Here is a 25,626-nt window from a genome sequence, read left to right as displayed (position 1 = left end):
CGAAAGCACAGGTATCTTCACAGCTGGGCTCCTCTCAGCTGCTGTCGTGGCTTATTGGGACGCTTGATGGAAATGAGCCATTGTCATTAGGCTTGTCCTTTTTCCTCCTTACCTTGACAAAGTTTTATTAATAGTGGGATAGTAGTTTAAAACCGGAAGTTAATACTAGAACTTTATTTGGTATATTTTGAGTTATTTGAGGATTTTTTTTTTTGACATATTCAAGCTGTGCAGGTAAATGTTCTATCATAAATACTCCAATAACTGTAGACTTCAGAGATGGAGACGAGGCAAGCCTGAGGACAGCTAGGGCCAACCTTTCCCGTGGCATCAGAGAGGCTAAGAGACAGTACTCCAGGAAAATATCCCATCACTTCAAAGACAGCAGAGACTCACGGAGCCTGTGGCGGGGCATTCAGACCATCACAGATTACAAGCCCCCACCACAGACTTGTGACAGTACTATCCCCCTGCTGAACGAGCTGAACACTTTCTTTGCTCGCTTTGAAGTCCGAAACAGCACCACTGCACAGAAGACCCCACCCCCTCCTGGTGACCAGGTGATGACTCTGTCCCCGGACAGCGTGAGGAGATCCCTCAGCAGGATCAATGCACGTAAAGCTCCGGGTCCTGACAACATTCCTGGTCGTGTACTGAGAAACTGTGCAGTGGAACTCACTGATGTCTTCACAGACATCTTCAACATATCACTCATCCAGGCTGTCGTCCCCACATGTTTTAAAGCCACCACAATCATTCCGGTTCCAAAAAAGTCATCTCCCTCCTGCTTTAATGACTACCGTCCTGTTGCACTTACTCCCATCCTGATGAAGTGCTTCGAACGACTAGTCATGCAGCACATCAAGACTGTCCTGCCCCCCTCCCTGGATCCCTTCCAGTTTGCGTATCGGCCCAATCGCTCAACCGATGATGCCATCTCCACTGCACTCCACTCAGCACTCACACACCTGGACAAAAAAGATTCATATGTTCGAATGCTGTTCATAGACTTCAGTTCAGCATTCAACACTATAATCCCCCAACAGCTCATTCAAAAACTGGTCCAGCTGGGGCTCAACACCTCACTGTGCAACTGGCTGTTGGATTTCCTCACCGGAAGACCTCAAGCAGTACGGGTCGGCAGTAATACATCCAGCACCATCATTTTAAACACGGGGGCCCCGCAGGGATGTGTGCTGAGCCCCCTCCTCTTCACTCTGCTGACCCATGACTGCACTCCATCACACAGCTCCAACCTCTTCATCAAGTTTGCGGACGACACAACGGTGGTGGGTCTCATTAGCAACAGGGATGAGACCGACTACAGAAGTGAGGTGAGACGCCTGGCCACGTGGTGTGCTGACAACAATCTCTCTCTGAATGTGGAGAAGACGAAGGAGATTGTTGTGGACTTCAGGAGAATGCACACCCAACATGCTCCTCTGACCATTGACGGAGCGTCTGTGGAGAGAGTGAGCAGCACCAAGTTCTTGGGTGTGCACATCACAGAGGATCTCTCCTGGACGTACAACACCACAGCACTGGCCAAGAAATCACAGCAGCGTCTCTTCTTTCTCCGCAAACTAAGAAGAGCAGGAGCTCCAGCCCCCATCATGTACACTTTCTACAGAGGCACCATCGAGAGCATCCTGTCGAGCTGCATCACTGTGTGGTTTGGAGCCTGCAATGCGTCCTGTCATAGAACCCTCCAACGCATAGTGAGAGCTGCAGAGAGGATCATTGGTGTCTCTCTCCCCTCCCTCCAGGACATTTACAGCACCCGTCTCACTAAAAAAGCCCTTTGCATAGCGGCTGATCCCACGCACCCAATGCAAAGCTTCTTCAAGCTGCTGCCGTCGGGGAGGAGACTGCGGAGTCTCCAGGCCAGGACCAGCAGACTGAAGGACAGCTTCATCCATCAGGCTGTCAGGAAGCTTAACTCCCTCCCGATTCTGCCCCCCTCTCCCCTCTTCTCCACCACGGTCTCACTGAACTCTGTCACACACACACACACACTCACTCTCTGACGCACTCACTGGCCTGCTCCAGTCACTTTGTGGAGCATTGGACTGCTTAAGCATTGGACCTCATAAGACTTTGTTGTTACACTATCTCTTACCGTACACTACTAAATCCCCATTTGCACTATTTGCCTATTTTGCACCACTATGCCTTCTTACTTGAATATTGTACATTGTATATTGCATAGCTTTTTTTTTTGTTATACGTAAAATTGTATTGTATTTATTTAAATTTTTACTTTTTAATTATTTTATTTGCATTTTTCTAATCACTAGGGTTTGAGAGTAACGCAATTTCTATTCTGTGTATGTCCTGCACATGTGGCAGAATTGACAAATAAAGTTGACTTGACACCATTAAGTCTGCTGCAATACTGGTGAGCTCTCATACCAGAGCTTTCATCTTAATGCCAGAGCCACACCTGTGAAGTTGGGTAGCTGCATTTTACATTGTTGTGAAGGTATTGTGTTGACAAAACCCGCCCACAGAAAAGCAGACCTATACGGCTAGCTGTAGAAAAGCTAAATGGAAAGGCACATACAGAGTGCTCTTCTAATCAATTTGAGCACCTGATGTGCTTTGTTCCTACAAGCCTGCATTACAACAATGCCTAAACAAAGTCTTATATGAGACTCCTCCTCACCCACCCTCAATTGTATTCCACAACTTAGATATTCACATTATTCACACTCTCATAACACATACATATAGGACCTTGGGGGTGGGCACGCTACACGCTACAAAAAAAAGGGATGGGTATCGTTTAGGTTTTATCCGATACCGGTGCCACACCGGTACTTTTGAAACGGTGCTGGTGCTTAAAGAATGGAGAACACAAACTTTGTCCAAAAACCTCTCATGTTTAGCTGTTTTTTTGTAAAAAGATAACAATGTTAGCCTTTTCTGCAGCTATAGTTCACCGTACATGCATTAATGTAATAACGTGGTTAGCCTACTCAACATAAATTACACACGAACATGAAGCTACTCACGCAGAGAAGAACGGCTGCTGCTGCATCATCATCATTTCTGCTACACTGGCAGGGCTAGGGGCCAGGACTCTCCTCTTCGGGTTTTTGGGGGATGTTGCTAACTCCGATAACAAGGACCACACCCGCAGTAGGTACGGTGCATTTCTCAGCTTTAAAAAAGCTGATGTTTCATCAGATTCGAGGTGTTACCTCCTTTGACAGTATTACAGTATCACCTTAAAACACTTGTTGCAGGCTGCTGAGTTTTCATCTTTTGCTGTGAAGTACAGCCAGACTTTGGACCGCTTCGCCTTGGACATTTTTAATCTGTAGCTCGGCTCTAAAAGAACGTACGTACCTGGGCCCTCCTACTATCCTCGGAAACGTAAAATGATTGGCTAGAATCCAAAGTGTATCACAGCTCAGGAAAAAAAAGCACCAAAATTAAGCACCGAAATGCAGTGTTGGTCAAGTTACTTGAAAAAAGTAATCAGTAACTAATTACTGATTACTTCCCCAAAAAAGTAATCCCGTTACTTTACTGATTACTTATTTTCAAAAGTAATTAATTACTTAGTTACTTAGTTACTTTTTAAAAACACGATTTACAACCTGAGTAGCTGATAAAGTGATAGATCTTTCAGCCCAATTCTACTTTTTCTGCATAATCCATCATACAAAATGTAATGAAATGGAAAAGTCTCTTTTTAAAACTTGTTTTATTAGTTTTAATCTTTTAACTTCATGCATCAAGCAAAAATTTAATTATCTGCAACATTCTCTGAGTTGAATAAATTAGTTTAACATTTAAACCTATTTTCTGCACATTCCAGCACATAAAATAAAATATTTTTTGTGTTTACACTCAGTCTTTCAAATAGATGCAAGTAAAACACAGCAGAAAATAAATAAAGTCAAAGACTCAGCGGTCCTGTTGCTCTATTTTCACCTGTAAAGCAGGAGTGCGGTAGGCGGAGGTTTACCCTGGTGCAGGTGTGCCGCGGTCAGTTGAAGAATCCGCGAGTTTCTCTGTGAGTTTCCCATTACGTCGTTACAAGTAACGCATTACCGCCCATCTCTGCCGAAATGTGCGCTGCTTTTCGGTCTGGTTACTACCATTTATGTCAGAACCCAGTACCCATCCCTAATACTAATGTGACCCTAAGAGCCTCTACAGCTTAGGAAAACTCAGTCATTCATGCATATAAAAAAAATTGATTGTTGAACGTGTAACATGTCCTTTCAAAAGTAATCAACTGTCATTTATAAAAGTGGCAGATAAAAGCACAAAGTGTGAACTGATTACATGAAAATGTTCCGTGAGTGAACGTTGATGTCGGAGAGTTGAAAGCAGTTGAACAAAGAGATTGGAGTGATTGAAAACAAGAATCTCTTCAAGTGCTGCAGACGTGTCTGCACTATAAATAGAGCTGCCTGGTGTATAAACAGAGAGAGAAGCGTCTGTTAGAAACATGAATGTCATTGTGAAAACAAAAATATGGGGAGATGCTGAAATGCCAGCTCCCAAGCAAAGATGACAAAAGCTTACTGATTCCAACTTCTTTGAAGATTTGCATATTTATTTGTTTTCTGTGGTCATTCAGATAAAATAAGGAAAGTTGACTCAAGTTAGGCTTTCCACCATCTGAAGGGACATATCTGCTTAAGGTGGGCGGTTATTATGGAATGATGTGACTTTAAGTTAGAAATTAAGCCGATAAGCAGTCAGTTTGCTGACAACTAGTGTGTCTTAACTCTTTAAACTTTGCTGTATGCATCCAGGTTCAACAGTGATGCCTGACCTGCAGATCCTGTACAAGCGTCTGCTGGTGGCCGAGGAGCTGGGGGGGCAGGTCAGTCAGGATCTCAGCAGCATCCTGGAACAGCTAAGGAACCTTTCCAAAACTGGCAACGACACCTATCTTTACTCTGTCCACAACAGGACAGGCTTTAAAGGTGGGTAGCAGAGAACCCAGCACTATTTGTTTTTATGACTTTGAATAAAGGCAAATGTCTTTGGAAATGCGTCATAAGAGCAAGATATTAGAAACAAAAAAGATAACTACATGGATACAGTACACAGCATCAACAGACCTAAAGCTGAAAACACTGAACACAGTCCATGCTGGATAGCATGTACTGACCAATGCTATTCTCCACTCACTGGGAATCATTCTTTTATGTGTAAGGCAACACTGGACTCAACTTTAAACACAGATTTCTTAACTTTGTAATAAGAATGATAAAAAACAATAAAAAAGACAATCGTGGTGCTAAAGTTCTACAGCATCTTTGAACTTGCCAAGGCCTGTTCATTTCTTATTAGTGATCACGATTGACTCAAACTGGCAGTTCGTTCGACTGCACTGTTTGATGGCATTTATTGGACTGAATAATAGGCCAAGTAACTCAGCGAAGATCTAAGGGGAAAAATTGTAGTTTGGAAGATCTGTTGGAGACATTTTTTAAGCAACTGGAGGTTCCAAGGTCATGAATTCAAACAACTGTAAGTTGGTACAGATTATTCAGTTGGAAGAAGACCCAAAGTGTCACTCTCAGATGAGAGGAAATTGGTTCAGAACAACTCAAAGGCCAACGAGGCTCAAGCCTGCCGAACTGAAGTTAGTTTTATATTGCTGTGGACGGAGGGCGTGCCAAGAAAAAAGGCCTCTGCTCTAAAACTGATCCCTTCGAGCTTGACTGGAATTTGCAGCTTGCGCTATCTGGCTGTAATGACAAAGGTATGTTTGGAGGAGTAAAGGTGAGGCTTTCAAACCTAAACAGTAAAGCCAAATGTGAAGCATGGTGGTGACGGTTCCATGCTCTGGGGGTTTTTTGACACCAGTGGTAGTGGAACATTGCACAAAGTGGACGGAACAATGAAGGAGGACTAGCTCTAAATTCTTTAACGTAACATCAGATGAAGAGCTAGTTGATTGAAACTTGGACACAATTAAATGTTCAAACAGGACAAACACACAGCAAAGCTGCTTTTAGAATGGAAGCAGGCTAACATTATTCTTTCAGAATGGCCTTGCCACAGCCCTGACCTCAACCCTATTAAAACTTTGTAAATGTTTCTTAACCCTGGAGAACCAATGGGGTCGGCTCTGACCCCATTGGTTTACTAGGAAACCATGGGGTCAAATTTGACCCCATGGTTTCTCCAGGGTTAAAATGTCAGTGTTCATGCAATGGTGAATACACAGTATTTCTAGGATTTCTCTGAATCTGGTTAATTAAATTGGTGTTTTTTGGCTTAATGAAGAAAAAAAAAAAGTCACAACAGAGACCTCTAGCTGAAACTGTACTTTGTTTAAGCATTTCCACACAATCAAAAGAAATGTGGACCTAAGTCATTTGACTTGTAAAACATAAGGAGATCACCCAGGTTTCTCTCTGTGTAATGTACCACGGGCAGTTTATCTACAGAAGTTGCAGTTGATGGTTGACACAGGAGCACAGGTCTCAAATTTTGTCTGTCTGCCATAATTCCTATTTATTTAGTTTCCTGTATGTATAGGAAACAAAATACATATGAAAGTTAATCATATATTTTTACCTGGCCTATTAGCATGTTGTGTGCTAACTGTGCTAACTATAACACCACATGCCTCTATCCCTTTTTCTTTGTGTTTACAGAAACAGAAAAGCAACCTACAGGCTTGCAAACATTCATTCAGCCCAATATTTACATTTTCATGCCCCACCTCAGACTCCATCCGGGCAGCCTTGTACCTAATGTAGTGCTGGGACAGGGACGTCGTGGAGGTATGAAGCCCTCACATTTAATAAAAATGCACAGCCCTACTATTCAATGAATCTTGGTAGGAGTGTGTGTGTGTGTGTGTGTGTGTGTGTGTGTGTGTGTGTGTGTGTGTGTGTGTGTGTGTGTGTATGGCAAATAGGGTTGCCAACTCCCTGAAAAATAAATAAGGGACACCTCGTGGCCAGGGCCGGGCGACCCAGTTGTCTTCACCCTTCCCAGTGTGGTGAATTTTCTAGCTCTTTTTTTGTGTGTGAAATTATTTTTTTAACCATTTGACTTGAAGTTGATTTAAGTAGATGCATATTCTATTCTTTGTTATATGACCATATGGGAAACAAATGATCATTTAGCCATTTATTTTTAGCTCAAAATGACAACATTAACACAGTAAAACAGGTCTCTTTCTTAAACAGAAGCCTGTCATGCTTAACTTTTGAGAATATAAGTAAATCTTTCTTTAAAAGCACTCTGTCCTGCTTAACTTAAAATAATAGAAAACAATAGAAAGAAAAATATTCTTGTAACAGTGCACATTTAGTGCATTTAGTACAATTGGCTTCAGCTGAGGTATTATTTCAGCTTTTCTAATGCTAATCAGCTGCTCCTGTTTGTAAACCCGCTTGTTCCCATGATTACGCATCATAACTCATCATCATTATTCATCTATGTATTACTTTTATGTATTAGTCATCAATTTGTTGTAATCATCTATCCTTGCAGTTGTTTCTTACACAAAATAAGTTATATTATCACACTTCTGGCCACATAGCGCTGATATTCACTGCACATGCCCATATTAACGTTTTCCAGCCAGGTGTTTTCCTTTTCCCATTCTTCCCTTTCTCTGAGGGGAACAAACATTGCTGCTCTAATGCTGGGCTCACACTGTGCGGTTTTAGGCCCATTTTGAGACGATTTTTGAGTGATCGGACCGATTTTGGCCTTCATCGTGCGTCGTGTAGTATACGTGGGGTAACGAGAAGTGATTAACACCTCACGACCAGCTCCCGATCATCAATCGCTCGTGAGCCGCTCACACTGCTCACGCGCAAACGTAAACGTTGGTGAAAAAGATGGAGCAGCACAGCTGTGCAGCGTGTGATCTGGACACAAGCGATGGAGGCACAACTTGTAGAACTTTGGAAAGCTCATCCGAGCCTTTTCCATGTGGCCTCACAAAATTATCACGACCACAACAACCGTGAAAATAGTTGGATTTACATGCTGCTCAATCACAGCTGCCTGATCATGTTTTTCATTAGCAAATTAGCAAAGTTGATGGTGGTGGTGTGTCTGTGTGAGTGAAAGACAGAGAGAGAGCGCGACAGATTTTCTGTTATAACCTTCATGTTATGGAGGCACAGTGTGAGCACTCAGGTCGCATCAGAGCATCGGGCGGTATAGTGTGAGACCTGCATCGTGACCTACCAACTTCTAACCCCTGCGAGTCAATCGTGCAGTTTGAGCAGGAGCTGAATAACGCGACTGAAAAAATCGCACAGTGTCTGCTCAGCTTTAGGTGTACTGTCGTCCGAGACTTGCACCGCAGTGTCGGCGTTTGTTTCCCTGTTGGCCATGCTTCTTGTTGTGGTCATCTGTTGTCTTCCGGTATTTTCTCCGCAAGCGACCTTTCCTCGACCAATGAGATGAGCGGTAATCTGAATTGTCATACTCGAATTGTCATAAGTGTGCTGTCAGCTCATTGGTCACAAAGCAGGAGAGGGGCTGGGAATTATGTTTTCAAACAAAGCGTTAATTCCATTAACATTTATAGACTACTTTTGATTCTCACTGTATTACGGGACAAAGTGCGTCCCTTATTAGCTCAATACGGGACGTGTACTTTTGTTTCTAAATACGGGACGATTCCGTATTTTAAGGGACGGTTGGCAACCCTAATGGCAAATGGCCTGTATTTGTATAGCGCTTTACTAGTCCCTAAGGACCCCAAAGTGCTTTACATATCCAGTCATCCACCCATTCACACACACATTCACACACTGGTGGTGGCAGCTACATTGTAGCCACAGCCACCCTGGGGCGCACTGACTGTATATATATATATATGTATATGTGTATATAAATAAATAAATAAAGTGAATGCAAGAGTCAAATAAGGGATAGTCAGTTTTACATCTGCTGTGCTAATGGAAGCAGACAGTGACTATAGTTTTTCTCTGGTTCTCTATCCTGTCATCTCTCAGTGTCCGTGGTGCTTGGCATTCCCACTGTGAAGCGTGACAAGCAAAGTTACCTGGTCAACACGCTTAGCTCTCTGCTATTTAGCCTGACTTCATCACAGTGCCAGGATCTCCTCATCATCGTCTTTGTTGCTGAGGTTACACACACACACACACACACACATACACGTTTTTCCAGTCACGTGGGGACTTCCATCTAGGAGGTTACGCGTGGGGACACAACATTTCTAAACGTAATAGAGGTATTATTAAGGCATAATTTGAACTCTTAATTTTTTTAGGGATCAAACATCTATTTTGGTACCGCAATTTGTTAAATTTAAAAAATCCAATTTTTGTCAGGTTTTTCTACCTGGTGGGGACACAGCTTTTATGTCTTTTCACAAACCACCACCAGGTGACACTGTTGCACGTTTACAGTTAGAGGGTGTATATATAGGAATTTACAACCCAGAGTAATCAAAGCTGGTATAATGAAAAAGCTTTCAAGTGCTGGTTGGATTTCAGAGAATGGTTTCTGCTACAATTTTCATTTATTGAGTTTTATATTGTTTTTGTTATTTTGTCATTACCCCTTGTATTTGTTCACTGGACAATTTGTGCACTGGCCTCTGCTTTCAATAAAAAAAATGTTTCAACTAAAGAGCATAGCTTTCCAACTTTTCTTTTATATATACACACAGTATAAAAAAAGAACTCTCCCTGCTCAAAGTTAACCTGAACAGCAAAGAAAACAATCTTTTCAATACTAATGTATCATTGCTGTCATGGCTGTGTGTAGACGGGCAGGAAATGGTGGACCCAAAATGCAGACTCACGGAGACGAAAGTGAGCTGAAAAAGCAGCTTTATTGCTGGACACAAACTAACTTAAACTGAGAATACAAACTGAGGAAACACGGGCGGAAACACAGCAAGGTGAGGGTACGATGCGACACGGAACTGAGGGAGACGCCGACATAAATACACAGGGGAATAACAAGGAGCGTCAGAACACACGAGGAACACAGCTGATACAAATCACAAAGACGAGGGCAAAGCAAAACACATCCACATGAGGCACAGAACTTCAAAGTAAATAATAACAAAGAACACTGGGTCCCCAACCCAGCACTGTAACAATTGCCTGGTAGAAATGAGCAATCTTTTTTTTTCTCTAAACATGAGAAAATTTTAACAGTAACTGAAGCTGTTTATATTCCATTTGTTTGACATTAGCTTCTTACCTTCTTTTCACTGACTCTCGCTTTAAAGCATCAATTCGGTTTTTCACGTAAAACTTAACTCCCTCCCAACGTCTCTCTTTCAATGCTAATGGTGAACTCTCAATACAATTGAGACACTCTGCCTTCCCAGGAACCTTTCCAGAGCTGATGTACTCCATTAGAGTCTTCTCCACAGCCTTTATTTCTGCTTCAGTCCACTTCCTTCTTGTGGTTTGTGATGCCCCTGAATAAAGTAGACAGTAACTGTGTTATTCAAAAAGAAGAACAAGTTGGTGTGTAATCACATGACTCCCCTTATGACCAGATGTGATATTTGGAGTATGTCGACAAGTATATCAAAAGCTATAGGTACATTTGGACTATACTTTGTACTTGTTGGTATTCCTCAAGTATAAGTACCGTATTTTCACGACCATAAGACGCACCGTACTAAAAGGCGCAGTCTCAGTTATGTGTGCCATTATTGTATTTAACACACACATAAGGCGCACCTGATTATAGGGCGCATACAAGTATGCGTGTTTAAAAATAAAGCGGGAGCAAAACTGAGTTTGGTACTCACATTTTAATTACTTACTAGTTTACTTAAAGAACACGACTGGCAGATTAACTATGAACATAGTTGCTGTAAATGAAGCACTCTGGGTGTTGTGACTGTGTGAAAACACACTAAAACACTAAAGATAAAACACAACATCTTCTATTACTAATGGGACAAGGGCTGGTCATCCAGTTCTACACTGCAATAATGTGTTCTGTTCTGACATCACCGGTGTGAATCAGCCACAAAAGTGAACTAAACAAGGTTACAAAGAACAGTCAGGACTGCAGAGAGAATCACAGGACCTATATCTTCAGAGTTCGGAAATAGCATTACAGACCCATCACAATGTGGACACAATCTGTTGCAACCTCTACCTTCTTTTAGATGTTACAGGAGACTATATACCAAAACATTGAGACAAGTGTTATTATTTTGATGAAAACCAACTTAAATCGGTTACACAGTGTCAGTAACACCAAAACATCCACTTAGAGATTTACCTACAATTTGAAATGTACTGTTTTTAACTTCTCCTGCGTGTTTATCTAATTAATATTTTCTTAGTATTTATGTATGTATTATTACCATTATGTATTTATTTATGTATACATGTCTTTTATCAATTAAAAGTACTGACTGTTGGTTGAGGTGTATATTTTAATCTATAATGCATTCAACAGAAAGAGTACTGTGTGGGGGAGCTGAACTCTGCCTTTAGCCAAAAAGAACACGAGAGAGGCTGCTGCACAAACACCACAACTGTATTTTCAGATATACTGATCTCGCTCACTGCTCTTTTGAAGTGCTAATCAAGTTCAACTTAAATTGTAATAAACTATGGCCTTAAACTTTCCAGGCTACACAAGACTCACAGTTTGTGTGGCAGACAATCTCAGTGTTATAGGTCTGGTTACTCTTGCAGTCTTACTATACTTTAAAGATTTCCCTGACAGGACATGTTAGCTAAGCTAATAGACTCCAGCAGTAAACTACCAATAAACCTAGCAGGCTCTCTAATCACCTGTGACCTGCCGAATGCTAATTGCCTAATGTCAAACCTGCTATAAGCCGCTGTCTATGTTACTGGATAAAATAGCAGCAGCTTTTCCAGTAGGATGCAGACCGTCCGCTTTCAGCAGGTCAGGGCGGCCCCAGAAAAAAGCCCAGTTATCCACAAACTGAAATCCCAGCTTCCTTCAATTCCTGGCCAGCCAGCGGTTCAGTGACATAATTCTGCTATACATCTCATTATCTACATAAGGGACCAGAGATATTAAAGTTCTTTGGATATCTAAAGTAGAACTCACATTTTTTTAACTACTTACATTTTTTAAAGGAGGTGATAAAAGCTTCACCTCTGACATTACCTCCACAGCTGCATTTGTGACAGAGACTGACAAGTTATAGCGTGAATCCATGATATGACTGCAACCTACATCTGGTATCTTTTTCTTGTTCTTAACCTGTAATAGCCCTTATGTTAATGGTAATACTTTAGCAACAGCAGAGTAATCCCCAAGTTAGCAACATACCTGAAGATTTTGTCGATAAGAGTGACGCAGCAGGTGACGCAGCAGGTGACGCAGCAGGTGACGCAGCAGGTGACGCAGCAGGTGACGCAGCAGATGACGCAGCAGATGACGCAGCAGATGACGCAGCAGATGACGCAGCAGATGACGCAGCAGATGACGCAGCAGATGACGCAGCAGATGACGCAGCAGATGACGCAGCAGATGACGCAGCAGATGACGCAGCAGATGACGCAGCAGATGACGCAGCATCTGTCACACTCGTGTTATCCTCATCTTCACTGTTTGATGCATCACTGTCAACAGCTACATTCTCTGGGAAACACAGCAACCATTTGGGAAAAAAAACATTAAGACTGCTCCTAAGCAATGTTACAAAGTATCACACAATAGGTGTTAGGGAGAGGAGGATAGCAGTAGTTAAAGCTCTGTATACATGTATACGTATTTGTCTGAAGGTCGTCAGTCATCCAGATAACGTTTTCTAGAAACTGCATCAATTGGACTTCTTCTTAGGTTAAAGTGTTTTATTACTCTGCCAGAGAGTTTCTTCAGTCTGCATAAAGTTGGTAGAACACAAATGTATCCACCAGGTGGGTTTCATTTCACACGTGACCTGAAAAGGCTTTTTACAAATGAGCCCTTTTCAGTCTCCTATTTGAGGCCTCCTACCAATTTTCCTCAGAAAGAAGCTCCTTTCATGAGTAATAAAACATTTGTAGACAGTGTGGAAGAACAGAACTTATCATCCACCGTGCTTACGGACGCACAGTCTTAGCTACTCTACACCAATGGGAGCTCTCATCCCTCATGCGCCATCTGCATAATACTGCATGATTTTTGAAATACTTCCGATTTTAAATACACAATTTATTAACACATTTCTTACCTTGTGGATCAATGTTTATTTCGTCAAGATTTCTTCCTTTGAAATCTGACAGCTGTCCTCGTTCCATGGCCATAAGGACTTTGCTTATCTTGGCCAGCTGTAACGTCCCTTCAGGCAGTCTGTAATATTCGCGATGCACTCGAATATCATGGCCAAGGAAGTCTGCCAGATTATCCATTTCATTGTCTTTTAAGTTAAGGATCTTGGACATGGTGGCCATGTGCTTCCTTAATTTAGTAGAGGACAATGCTTCTGGTTGTTTTGCTCCACAGCTCTGCGCGATCTGTCGAACAACATCTGACCCTCTGATGTGAGTAAGTGCTTTCGTTCTCGCAAACATGAAAGGATTTTCATCTAATACTTCACAATTTCGGCGAGTGTCAACGAGCAAATCCATTGATGTCATCATATCAGGTGTGAGGAGTATGGGGACTTTTCTTCCACGTTTGCCTTTTATCTCTATTCGTTGGAAGTGCCTACAAAGCTTCTTTTCCAGGTCAGTTAAAGCCAATTCAACATCTGGATGAGTCAATGAAGTGTCTCTCAATGTGAAAGCATTAAGAGTCATTTTGGAAACTTCTCCTTCTCTTCTACGGTTGAAGATAATCACTTCACACAATGTGATTTTTGCAAGTTCTGCCCAGTGCTTCTTATTTGGTTCTTCTTTGAGCTTCGTATGACACTCCGTCCGTTGTATGTTGAGATACTGGTGCATCTTCTTCACATCTTCAGTAAAGGGAAGAAGTTGTGGAGTATTCCATTTTGCCTCAGTCAGATTTCGGAGAGCCTTAGATGATATGCACTCACTCCATTTAGTGTCACAGATTTGCTTGAACACCTTTACATTGCGAATAGTATTCTCATCACCAGCGATCATTGCTTCACATTCTAGAACATCTGCTATTTTCTTGAGATTGTGGCCTAACTTCAGTGCCAAAGATGGTGTTTTGTATGTGTTTGTTTCCTCATTCAAGCCAGCAACATTTTTCACTGCTGCAATAACATGAGGGAAATTACCTGGTACAAAGAAATCAGACACCATTTTCAACTTGCCATTTTTCTGTCCTTGGAGCACCAGTCGCCCTGTCTCACGCATCTTCTGTCTGATATAGTCGTGTTTAGTGACATCATGTCCATGCTTATTGAAAAGATGCTCCCCAAATTTCAGTATGCAACTCTCTTTGCGGACAACATTTGTTATCTCATCATCATGCATGACTTGTACCAATTTCCAAAATTGTGCATTGACACTGTCTGGGACTGGCTCTGCATATTTACACGTAGCCTGGACTCTAGATGTTCCTGGCCTTAAACCTTTGACCTTCCTGCTGAGATGACATCTCTGCATGTGCCTCCATAGTGACCTTCTCTTGAAGTAACCCTGACAATTAATACAGTGCAAGTAATCACTGGGTTTCACAGGTACACTGGATTGTTGACGAGGTATCACCATTCCTTGTCCTTTTTTAATCACCTCATTATTGTGGGCACGGTTTCCTTGATTTCTTAATAAACTCAACTGTATTTTCCGCTCTTTAGACCCTACTGGGAAAGCCATTGCTTTTGCCACTTCTGGTTTATCTTTGTGTTTTGATTGCAAATGGCGTGCCATCTTGCTGAAAGGTTTACAGCAAAACTTGCAGTAGAACTTTTTGTTGTACAATCTGCCACCATGTTTCTTCTTCTTCAGTGTCATAACCGTCACATCAGAACAATCAGGTGAAGAGGACTCTCTGGTGTCATCAAATGAAGCAGATGTGTTTCTGTCTTCTGAATCAAGTGAAGAGGATTCTTTAGCATTTGAATTTGAGGAATTGCATTGAGTTCGGGTACACCTTCTCTTCAGTTGTCGGACATCTTCCTGAGAGTTACCTGAAGTAGTTTTCCGTGCTTTTTTCTTCTTTCTTTTGTGTTGTATGAGACTTTCTGCAGAACTGTCACTTTCTTCAGCAGTTTGAGGAACATATTCTTCCTCACTGATGTCCGTACTTGATATAGGTGGGCATCCAAGCATTTGTCTGGTAAGCTAAAAAAAGAAAGAAAGAAAGAAAATAGTTACATTTCAAGACCAGAGGTAGTACATTAGTCGTTGTAACAGCTGTACTGGTATTGACAGTTGTATTAATACCATTTACGGTACCACACATGTCACCACTTAATTTGAACTAGTCATATTAAGTAATCTTTCCTCTGCTGCATCACATTTACCAAACAACCCTGGGTGGCTTTGTCTGGATATGCTGTCATTACCCAAAGACTGTCAATACAGCTGCGATGTCAACTCATTAACAGTCACTTAGGTTAGTTTTAAACATCTGGGACAATGTGATCTCTAAGCTAACACTGTTTCTAGGAAATTGCTGAACTTCGTTTTCTTTTTGTATATATATACACTAATGTTTATAGAAATTGATTTTCTTTATTTAAATATATGATATAATTTTTACCTGGATCAATTACCTTTGAAGAACATCTTTTATGTTTGTAAGGTAGAATAGTATCTACTCAAGTATCAACTGTATTCCAGGTAAACTGAAGATTTTAGTAGTGCATTGAATTTCAGGATTGTCAGGGGATGAGACTGACAAATGCTTAATTAGTAGGCGACAAAAGCATGACAGTCATTTGTTGAGCTCCTTTTATCAAATTCAAAGAAATAAATTTTACTCATAGCGCATAAATAAAATGGGCATTTTGGAACCACCTTACAAGAAATAATGATACAAATGATCCTATCACAATGAAGAATCCCGTTGCCTCACTACACAAAAGAGACTTAAAATGTGTCACAGATAAAATATACGTAGGCTTAAAAATAACAGGTATCACCTTTTATGAGAACATACAGAATATAAAGTTGATCACAAAAGTCATTACGTACTTTAAGCTATTCCTTAAAATCTTTTATTGCTAACTAAATGCAATCATACATTACTACCTATGCAAATGCAATGCTAATTGAATTTAAGCAACTGTTATTACTGTAACACCTTGAAAACCTTTGTGAACTTGAAGCACTAAAACCTCTGAACTTCAGACACTAGAAAAGACATTAAACATCAGTGTCCCTGACAATATTGATAAATGAGAAACCCCTTGTCTCAAGCTTACAGTCGTTCTATCAAGGCGTGCTCGTAATCCAAGGTGACATGATTGTACAGGAGGTAGTTATTGTAATTATATTTTTTCACAAGACTTAGTTTTAAATTTGACTGTTACCGTCTATTCACTTTGTGCTCTGTGCACAAAAATCTGAGATCTGTAGTGGAGTTGTACGAATAAACTTACAATAACACTGTCTGTCCTTCTGAGCTCAGGTACACTTGTATCCACGTCAGAATCAGCTGAAGTGGGTTTAATGATAATGGAACTGTCGCTGTCACTGGACAACTGCTGTTCCATCTGAAAAGTAAACAGAAAAAGATACAAATAACAATTACAGATTACAGGTTGTGTAAAGCGCTTTGGGGTCCTTAGGGACTAGTAAAGCGCTATACAAATACAGGCCATTTACCATAAATATAAATTACAGAATAATTATTGCTACAACACAGATTTGTAATTATGTGTGTTTATGCATTTTTGCAGCAGTTGCTCTAGCAATATCACAATTGTTGTCAATTTCAGATAAGATGGGTCACAGTTTTGATTTGGCCAGCAAAATATAAACTCTAAACAAGGGTTTGTTTGTTTTTGTCATTGTGAAAGGCTCACACTTTCCGGCAGGGTGGAAAGACCTTTCTGAGTATTACACTGTTTAGCATGTTGAGTTATCATAATACTGCTTTCTCATTGTGCTTCTGCACTGTACATAAAGCACCATTATTAACTGCAGATTTTATTATCAGCAGTCTGACAAGCTGTCACCACAATACACTGCTATGACCACCTTTCTCAACCTAAGCAAGTGAAGCAATAAAATCATACTATAGCATATGAAAATCATCTTCTGTATGACTCAGTGTAGCACATCTAAGCTATACTACTGCAAGATGTAATATACCTAAATCAATAAGTACACATATCAGAGAGCTGGCAGTCATGATGGAAAGAAGGAAGGTAGATTAATTGTGTGTGCAGGAGACCAGGTGCAAGGGAAGCAAGGCCAGGAGCAGTGGAGGTGGATTCAAGCAGTTCTACCAGGGTGTTCATAGGAAGAGAAATGGAGTAGGGGTAATCCTGAAGGAAGAGTATGTGAATAGTGTGGTAGAGCTGAAGAGAGAGGCCATGTTGAATGTTGTCAGTGTGTATGTCCCATAGGTTGGAAGTCAGGTAGACAAGAAAGAGGAGTTCTGGATTGAGTGAGATGAAGTGGTAGAGAGTTTTACTAGGAATGAGAGACTGGTGATTGGAGTAGATTTCAATGGACATGTAGTTGAAGAAAACAGAGGTGATGAGGAGTTGTTGGCTAGGTATTGTGTTAAGGATAGAAATGCAGAAGGACAAATGTTGGTGGATTTTGCCAAAAGAATGGAAGTGGCTGTGGTTAACTCATACTTCAAGAAGAGGGAGGAACATATTGTGATGTATGACAGTGAAGATAGGTGCACACAAGTGCGCAGAAGGTGCATAAGAGACTGTAAGGTGGTGTCAGGGGAGAATGTAGGTATATATGGCAGTCTGGGCAGTATGGAAGAGTTACCAGATGACTGGGAAAGTACAGCTGAAGTGGGAGGGCAATGGCCAAGAAAGCGCTTGGGGTATCCTCTAGACAGAGAAAGGATGAAAGGAAAATGTCCAAATGAAGAGGTTAGCAAAGAAAAAGTGTGATAGTCAGAGAGATTAAGGAAGTAGACATGAGCATTGGGAGTACAGCCAAGAGAGAGGTGGCAAAGACGAAGAAAAAGACAGAAAAGGAGATGTGCTAACAAGTCAAGAGAGCGTGTGACAGCAGGATGTTAGGGATAGAGTGAGATGGAGGCAGATGATCCGCTGTGGCGACCCCTTAAAGGAGGATCCAAAAGAAGAAGTAGTACAACTAACCTTCGTATCGAGGCTACGGTGTAGAAACAAGGTCCTCTCCCTCTGGTCGTTTAACCTTTTAATTTGTGCCCTCTCGTAGCGTTGCTCACATACACTATGATGTCTCCTGAGTTTCTCGAGGCGAAGCAAGCCACGACTTTTAACCTGCAAACAAAGAAATAAATCAAAACCCTTGTTTTATTGTTTTTTGCTTTATTAGATAGTAGTGGAGAGACAAAAGACAGAACAAAGAGGGAATGAAAAACAGCAAAAAGCCTAGGTACGAAAAGAAGCCTTACTGCTAAGACAAGGCCTAATCATACCTTGTATTTAATTATAAACAACTGTATTACAATGAATGATTTGTTTTTACGGTGTCCTCAAACATTTTAATGTGGCTGACATTTGGAATTTTTTTTATTAAAATTAAGAAAAAACATAAAAATCAAGGCCACAATTTGATTTGATTCCACTTAGCTCTCACATTACAAGATGTACATATATTGACATAAATAAAATATATGGAAACAATCATCAAAACAAATACTAAGAATATTTATCACATCAGAAATCATGAATATGTATCTGCAGTGCATAAACTAATTTACTACCTTTTATATTGAGGTCCAAACTGGAGGAGTTTGCCTACTTAAAATCCTTCTACCAATTTAACCGTCTGAACACACTGCAGTCTAACCTTTACTTTAAGCTGAATGAACTGTACATATTACACATCAAACAATCCCAGAATGTTTATTTTCAACGGCAAAAACATAATGTGTGCATGTGATATTTTCAGCAATCATTCTTAGAGTCATTCTAGCACGATGTACACTGAATGAATAGTGGAAATTTCAATATTAATGGATTATTAATTGCAATATTGGCTTGACAGCTGTATAATGTGTAAGGTGTAGATGAGAACTCAAACAACCCTAAACTGCTCCTTAAATAATAATGTAAAGTGAGTATGTCAGCGTTAACCATGTGCAATGTCTATCACAGCTGTTTAAGTGCACAGCTGGTTTACTGGTCCATTTAAGAACCAAAAGAAGATGGCATATCCTACCTCTTTCTTGTGTGCAGGGTTAAAGGCATCTGTCCCATCAGCAACTGCAAAATTAAAAATGTTGACTTGGTTCAAGATGAACTAACAATAGCAAGTTGAGATTGTCTTTGAGCAATGTGTTTAATTTACAATATATTGAGTTTTGCCTTAAAATAGCCTAAACACTTGAAAGGCTGAATTTATTGGAAAAGAATAGTTGTGGCACAACCTCTACTTACACCAAATAAAATTATTTCTAGCAAAAAACAATGATTATTTCATGTTATTTACCTACAGTGACAGCAGAGTATCTGCTGAAGACACATCTGAATTGTAGCTTTTCATTTCTCTGGTGATTTGCAGTTCTATCTCAATGAGAATTATAACTGCATTTATTTGATATATTCAGGTTTGGAACCAATTGTACAATTTGCAATTTAAAAATGACAGAAGCCAATTTACAGTTTTACCAACAATGAAGAAAAAAAGCAAAATGTAGGGTAACACAGAGCTTTCTTACCTGTGCATTCAGCACTGCCATTGGTAGATGAAAAGCTTGGGCCATCCTCCTATCAGCACAAGTGAAACAGTTAGTCAAACTTTAAGGACCAACATAATCAAATTTCACTGTATTTCAGTGAGCTCCAGTTGTACAATTTGGCAGTATATTGATGTATGTTACTTTGTGACATCATAGCCTGTCATGGTGGTTATCATTACCCACAACATTTCCTAATATTTCCCTGTCTGTGAAATCTTTATGAAAGTACAGTCATTGCCAATATACAGTCAAGTGACAAAGCTACTAACTTAAATTCTGATGTATGATTAAAGCAGTACAATGACAGAAATATTTTACTACAATTTCTATGGCGATTTATTAGAATTTTGAGGGATGTAACAGATCATCAAAAACTACAGCAATAGCTTTGTCTTCTTTCCCTTACATACAAGGTTGATGTTTTGAACAGGTGGTCCTGTGATATATTACCATTCTTATATGGCTGAGCAGGGATGCTACACCTGGCAGAGGGAGGGACTGCTCTCATTGTCTAAGACAGGGGTGGGCAACTCCAGGCCTCAAGGGCCGGTGTCCCTGCAGGTTTTAGATGTGTCCTTGAACCAACACAGCTGATTTAAATGGCTAAATTAGCTCCTCAGCATGTCCTGAAGTTCTCCAGAGGCCTGGCAACAAACTAATCATGTGATTCAGGTGTGTTGACCCAAGGTGAGATCTAAAACCTACAGGACACCGGCCCTAGAGGCCTGGAATTGCCCACCCCTGGTCTACGAGCTGTTGTCAGACACAGTGACCAGAACCAGCTCAATTTTAAAGTGTGTAGTAAATTATAGATGCAGTACAGATGTACATACAGTCGGGTTTTCGTTTTAGCGTGTTCCTAACAATTTACAAACAAGCTTGTTGTGGTTAACGAGCTTGGTGACGTAGGTGAATGCAGACGCAGCATTATCATTATTCTGACAGCATGTCTCCTTAAGAAGCGTTTTATTAAATACCTTTTTAATTTTTTTAACCTTTGTCTTGTGTGCAGTAACATGTCAGGTCCCACAAACTAAAGTCTCAGCTCACCTACGCTCTCTCTGCCTGCTGCCCGCTCTGCGTGCGGGTGCTGAACCCTGCCCTCGGTCACAGACAGAGGACAGAGCATAAATCTCAACTGTATTCTCACATCTGCTAATTTCACTCACTGCTCTTTTCATGTGCTAATTAAATACAAGCTGGTTTGTCGCTCATCACCTGTGCACCGATCACATACTATGAAATAATGCGCGAGGCAGCTCACGTTCCTCCGCTGACCATGACGGTCACGGTTATGCGCCGTTCACGTGATAACCCTCCTACATGGTATCTTTTCACTGCAGCTCTAAGACGAGGTAGAGAAACATTAAATCTACTTTAAATAGTAGTAGTTCCACTAAAACACGATGTATGATGCTGAAGCTTTACAATTTTGAATTAATCCGTGCATATACGCGCATCTGTGCAGAGTGATAAAAAGGGATCGCGGATCAACTACAGCCGTAACACCATTGCAGTTTTAGTATAAATTGAAATATCAAGACAATAAAACAGCATATTTTGATGATTTGGTTTTAACGGTTTACTGTAACGGTGTAGTTTGCGTAATGTAACACTGTGTTGAAGGAAAGTATTTCGTAGCAACTAAGTACCAATAACAGAAATTCATTTTGAAAATACTATAGATGCATTAAAATAAAAATCACCACAGTCCGTAGTATTTTTACAGCCAATTGTTGCACCGTTTTAAACTTATTTTACTTGACAAAAGCATAGGCAGACCAAGATTTAACAGCAACTCAGTTAGCATCGTTGTTAGCTAACATTAGCTAACCATCAAGTCATACCATTAAGTTACAGCCGCACACGACACTTTGTGTGTTAATATAATGTGCAAACGCGACGCAAATTAACCCAAAAGCACAATATTATAATGTGACATAAGTCAAAACTTACCATTCTGGTTAATGCTGCACAGCTAGCTGTACTCCGCATATCGCACGTGCTTGCTGTCGGAAGCATGTCTGTCGTCTGTCAATGCGCCAAAGGAGAGCAGGTGTGGTGATCACAAAAGGAGCGCTTGATTTGGGACGAGGCACACACCAGATTAACTCCGCTCATTCTTACACATAGCGCACCGGACACTGACGGGTCATTGGTGTGTTAAAACAAAGTACAACGTCACTCAGCCATCTATGTGGGGGATGGGCATGGTCAAGGTGGGGACCAAAAATGTCAAGATATGTGTAAATTGCTGAGAACGAAGTAAATGACTCTACACATTACCTGCTAAGTGAGAAATACAATTTCTGAACTGAAATTGGTTTAATATGTATGTTAACAAATAACTGAAATAAAAATGTCAGACTGTAGACGTATGAAATTATTGTTTATGTTTTAAAACAAACTGCAATGTCACTCCGCCATCTTGACGTGCTGCAGTAGTCAGTAGGTGGGTGGGGTATGGGCATGGTCAAAATGGGGACCTCAAATGTCAGGATCTGTGTAATATATTAATGATTGCTGAGAAGAGATGAATCCACACATTACTTGCTTAATTAGAAATGCAATTTCCTAACTGATATTTGTTGAGTTGAAATGTACACAAAATATAAGCAGTAGCAAAATTAATTAAATGCAGGAATGAATAAATAATAGAAACAATACAAAAATGTAAACCAATCAACTACTACCAACCATTGTGATCACTAGACAGGTATTATTGTGAAGGACAGAATTGTGTGGACTCAAAAGTGATGCCAGGCAGGTTTCAATAAATGGTAAACTAAGTTTATTGTAAAAACCAAAAACAATAGTGGATGACACAACAGGTGAATAGAGGATAATGCGAATGTGATTGTAATTGTTTTTAAAGCCTTATATGACAAGGCAACTCCTTACCTCAGTGACCTGCAGCAATTGCAAAAACCAAAGAGATTAATAGAAACTGAGCTGACAGCGTTGTCCCGGGCCCACCCAGATCTGTCGGCTGGCCTGCATATACACATATATATAGTCTTTTTTCCTTCAAAGTTGGGGCCTTTACCAGAGGTCTGTGAGAATCAGGGTCCTATGTGGTATCTTAGGTGTCTTGGATGTTGTTCCTGAAATCTGGAGCAACTAACCCAGTCTGGGGGTCACTGGGTTCTGATTACCACAGGGACCACCGTTGCCTTTTCCCTCCACACTTTTTCCTAGCTCTTCTCATAGCCCTTGGTATTTCTGAAGCTCATTCTGCCTGATGTTGGCATCTCATGAGTTACTTGGTTAAAAAAAAATTAAAATGTACACCCTGCCTGCTAGCATCTTACACCATGGTGTGATGTGCTGGATTATTTTTAGGAGTCCTGGACAAGTCCTTAAAAATCCGAGCTGCTCTGGACCTACATCTCCTGTTGTAGATGTCCTGTAGGGAAGGGAGAGCAGACCTGTAGCAGTGTTCTGCCACACAGATCACTCTCTGAAGGGCTTTTCGTCCTTAACACAGCTGTTCCCATACCAGGATGTAAAGTTCTGTGTGAGGATGCTCTCCACAGCGCCCGAATAGATAGTCCTAAGGATCCCTGGAGAGACTCCAAACTTTCTCAGTTGTCTCAGGCGATACCGGCGCTGCCTAGCCCTTTTGGACTGTGAGCAGTCCATGTCAGTTCTAAGGAGATGTCAACCCCAAGGTACTTGAAGGACAGCACCCTCTCCACGTTGATGGCCAGGGGCTTGTAGTCTCGCCGCTTTCTCCTACTAAAATCCACCACCAGCTCCTTGGTCTTGCAGACGTTCAGTTGGAGGTGGTTTTCTCTGCACCAAGATGCCAGGTTCTTCACCTCGTCCATTAGGCTGTCTAATCGTTGTTGGAGATGAGGCCCAACACCACAGCATCATCAGCAAACTTCACGATGGCGTTTGAGCCTTGAGTGGCCACACAATCAAGAGGTGTAGAGGGAGTATGTAGTGGCAAGAGTACGCACTCCTGTGGCACTCCTGTGTTGGTAGTGATGCTGTCAGAGACACACTTACCCACCTTCACGACCTGCGATCTACCAGTAAGGAAGTCCAGCACCTATGCACACAAACTGTTGTTAAGTCCAAGATCCCCCAGCTTTGTGAACAGTCTATGGGGCACTATTGTGTCAAATGCTGAACTGTAGTCTACAAGCAGCATTCTCACATAGTTACTCCGTTTCATGTCCACGTGGCTTAGGGTGGTGTGCAGGACGTGGGAGATGGCGTCTTCTGTAGATCTTGTCGGTATGCAAACTGGAGTGGGTCTGTGCTGCTGGGGATGTAGGAGGAGATAATGTTGTTCAACAGCCTCTCAAACACCTTCATAACCACAGAAGTCAGTGCAATCGGCCGGCAGTCGTTAAGGCATGAGGGCTTGTTCTTTGGCATGGGGAGTATAGGTAATCTTTTGAAGCACGTGATGAGGTCACCGTCCTCAGTTGTCAGGCTGTAGTTAGTGCTGGCCACCTAGCAAGGTATGCTTTTGTTTCTTTTTGTATGTGGGATTCTAAGGTAATTGGTTGCTATGTTCCCTTCTGGTCATACAATTCCCTCAATTCTGAACATCTTCCCTCTCTTTATTTACCATTTACCATATTACTACATATCAAGTTTTAGTGACATTGCTATGTTATTAGAACAACAGAACTTAATGGTTTAGATCTGTGTCATTATGTTCATTTACCACTGGCATGTAGCTTGAAGAACATTAGAACTAACCCCAACTAAAAAAAAGAGAAAAGTTTTCTGGCTAAAAATTCATTCATATTACATTTCAAGATGCAGGTATGTACTAAATGCAAGTACGTGGCAGATGAAAGAAAGATGAGGATAAAAACAGGTGATAAAAAAGAGTATTTTATCACATTCAATTTTAATTTGATAATTCAGCACATGACTTAAAGCACACAGAGACACTTTAAGCCACAGCCAAGCTCTGTATTGTATATCTAAATGGGAAGTCATCCAGAAAATCTTGCATATCCTTTAAACAGGCTACAATCTGGATGATTTGGTGTTAAAGAGACTGTTAACAGTAAGAACTCAGAACATATTAAATCCACAATGCTGGATTAGATTTAGATTCAGATCAGGATAGGAAAATTTAATACTGGCCATAGAGTGACAGTTGTCAGAAATCACAGTATATCAATTCATGTTGCTAATCATCCTTTGGCTACCCTGAGGTACCCTTGAGCATGGTACCATCCCCCACATACTGCTCCCCGGGCGCTGGATTGGTGGCTGCTCACTGCTTCACTGAGTGAATGGGTTAAATGCAGAGACTAATTTCCTACAGGATCAATAAACCATATCATATTATTATTATTATTATTAGTAGTAGTAGTAGTAGTAGCTAGAGAGAGGTCAGAGAGTACATTATGACACCTCATTGCGATGAACTAATCACAGGGAAAAACTGAATTAAAAAGATAACCCCAATTAATCATCTTTCATGGTGCCCTTTAATCTTATGTAAAAAGCCCATTACCCCTTTTCCACAAAGCCAGTTCACGTATCGATTCATGCTAAACTTGGAACTTAGTTTTGTTTGCATTTACACTGCTAGAGAATCAGCTTTTAGCCAGGACAGCTGGTTCCAGGCTGGCACCAACTATTTGCTGTGTACAACTCATAACCCATTCAGGGAATTTTGAAGGCAAGGTGTGTTTTAAGATATTTGAATAAAACTCAATAGATGACCACAGAAAATGGGGAGTGATGGTGGTGTGGGCTTCATTCCCTGGGGGCTTTGAACTTCCAACAGAAGATGGCACATGTGCAGGGTCCGGAGAGAACAAAGATGTGAGTAAAATGGTAAAATGGTAAATGGCCTGCATTTGTATAGCGCTTTTCTAGTCCCTAAGGACCCCAAAGCGCTTCACACTATATTCAGTCATTCACCCATTCACACACACATCCACA

At 41.0% G+C, this 25,626-nt stretch overlaps 2 protein-coding genes across 4 annotated transcripts in view; one reads left to right on the top strand and one right to left on the bottom strand.

The window, feature by feature from the left end:
• The window catches only part of zgc:154054 (Alpha-1,3-mannosyl-glycoprotein 4-beta-N-acetylglucosaminyltransferase B-like), a 57,024-nt gene that overhangs the window by 3,142 nt on the left and 28,256 nt on the right, over positions 1 to 25,626 (top strand). The window contains exons 2-4 of one of the 2 annotated variants that reach the window (XM_024800664.2): positions 4,776 to 4,949; positions 6,636 to 6,764; positions 8,967 to 9,100. In XM_024800664.2, the coding sequence (XP_024656432.1) occupies positions 4,776 to 4,949; positions 6,636 to 6,764; positions 8,967 to 9,100 (437 nt within the window). Of the gene's footprint in view, positions 1 to 270; positions 2,264 to 4,775; positions 4,950 to 6,635; positions 6,765 to 8,966; positions 9,101 to 25,626 lie in introns of those variants that run through there. The other variant, XM_076888250.1, reaches the window with a different exon arrangement.
• LOC143420315 (uncharacterized) lies at positions 9,174 to 25,013 on the bottom strand. 2 transcript variants are annotated; one of them, XM_076888225.1, is made up of 9 exons: positions 21,658 to 25,013; positions 19,681 to 19,729; positions 19,182 to 19,225; positions 18,134 to 18,277; positions 16,439 to 16,552; positions 15,023 to 15,176; positions 13,151 to 14,920; positions 12,265 to 12,576; positions 9,174 to 10,411 (listed from the first exon to the last, which is right to left on the bottom strand). In XM_076888225.1, the coding sequence occupies exons 1-9, from the start codon at positions 21,721 to 21,723 to the stop codon at positions 10,185 to 10,187; spliced, it is 2,880 nt and encodes a 959-aa protein (XP_076744340.1). In that variant the 5' UTR covers positions 21,724 to 25,013; the 3' UTR covers positions 9,174 to 10,184. The 2 variants fall into 2 exon arrangements, with proteins under 2 accessions (XP_076744340.1, XP_076744335.1); XM_076888220.1 differs by having other exon boundaries at positions 13,151 to 15,176.

The sequence above is a fragment of the Maylandia zebra genome, linkage group LG2, assembly GCF_041146795.1.
Source record: "Maylandia zebra isolate NMK-2024a linkage group LG2, Mzebra_GT3a, whole genome shotgun sequence".
Classification (NCBI taxonomy): Eukaryota; Metazoa; Chordata; class Actinopteri; order Cichliformes; family Cichlidae; genus Maylandia; species Maylandia zebra.
This window is presented reverse-complemented; position numbering and strand designations above follow the sequence as displayed.

Coding starts and splice junctions, on each gene's coding strand:
- LOC143420315 (XM_076888220.1), bottom strand. CDS start 21,723: ATGCTTCCGACAGCAAGCACGTGCGATATGCGGAGTACAGCTAGCTGT. Junction 19,226..19,680: donor TGGCAGTGCTGAATGCACAG/GTAAGAAAGCTC, acceptor TTAATTTTGCAG/TTGCTGATGGGACAGATGCC. Junction 15,177..16,438: donor GAAGGACAGACAGTGTTATT/GTAAGTTTATTC, acceptor TTCTTTTTTTAG/CTTACCAGACAAATGCTTGG.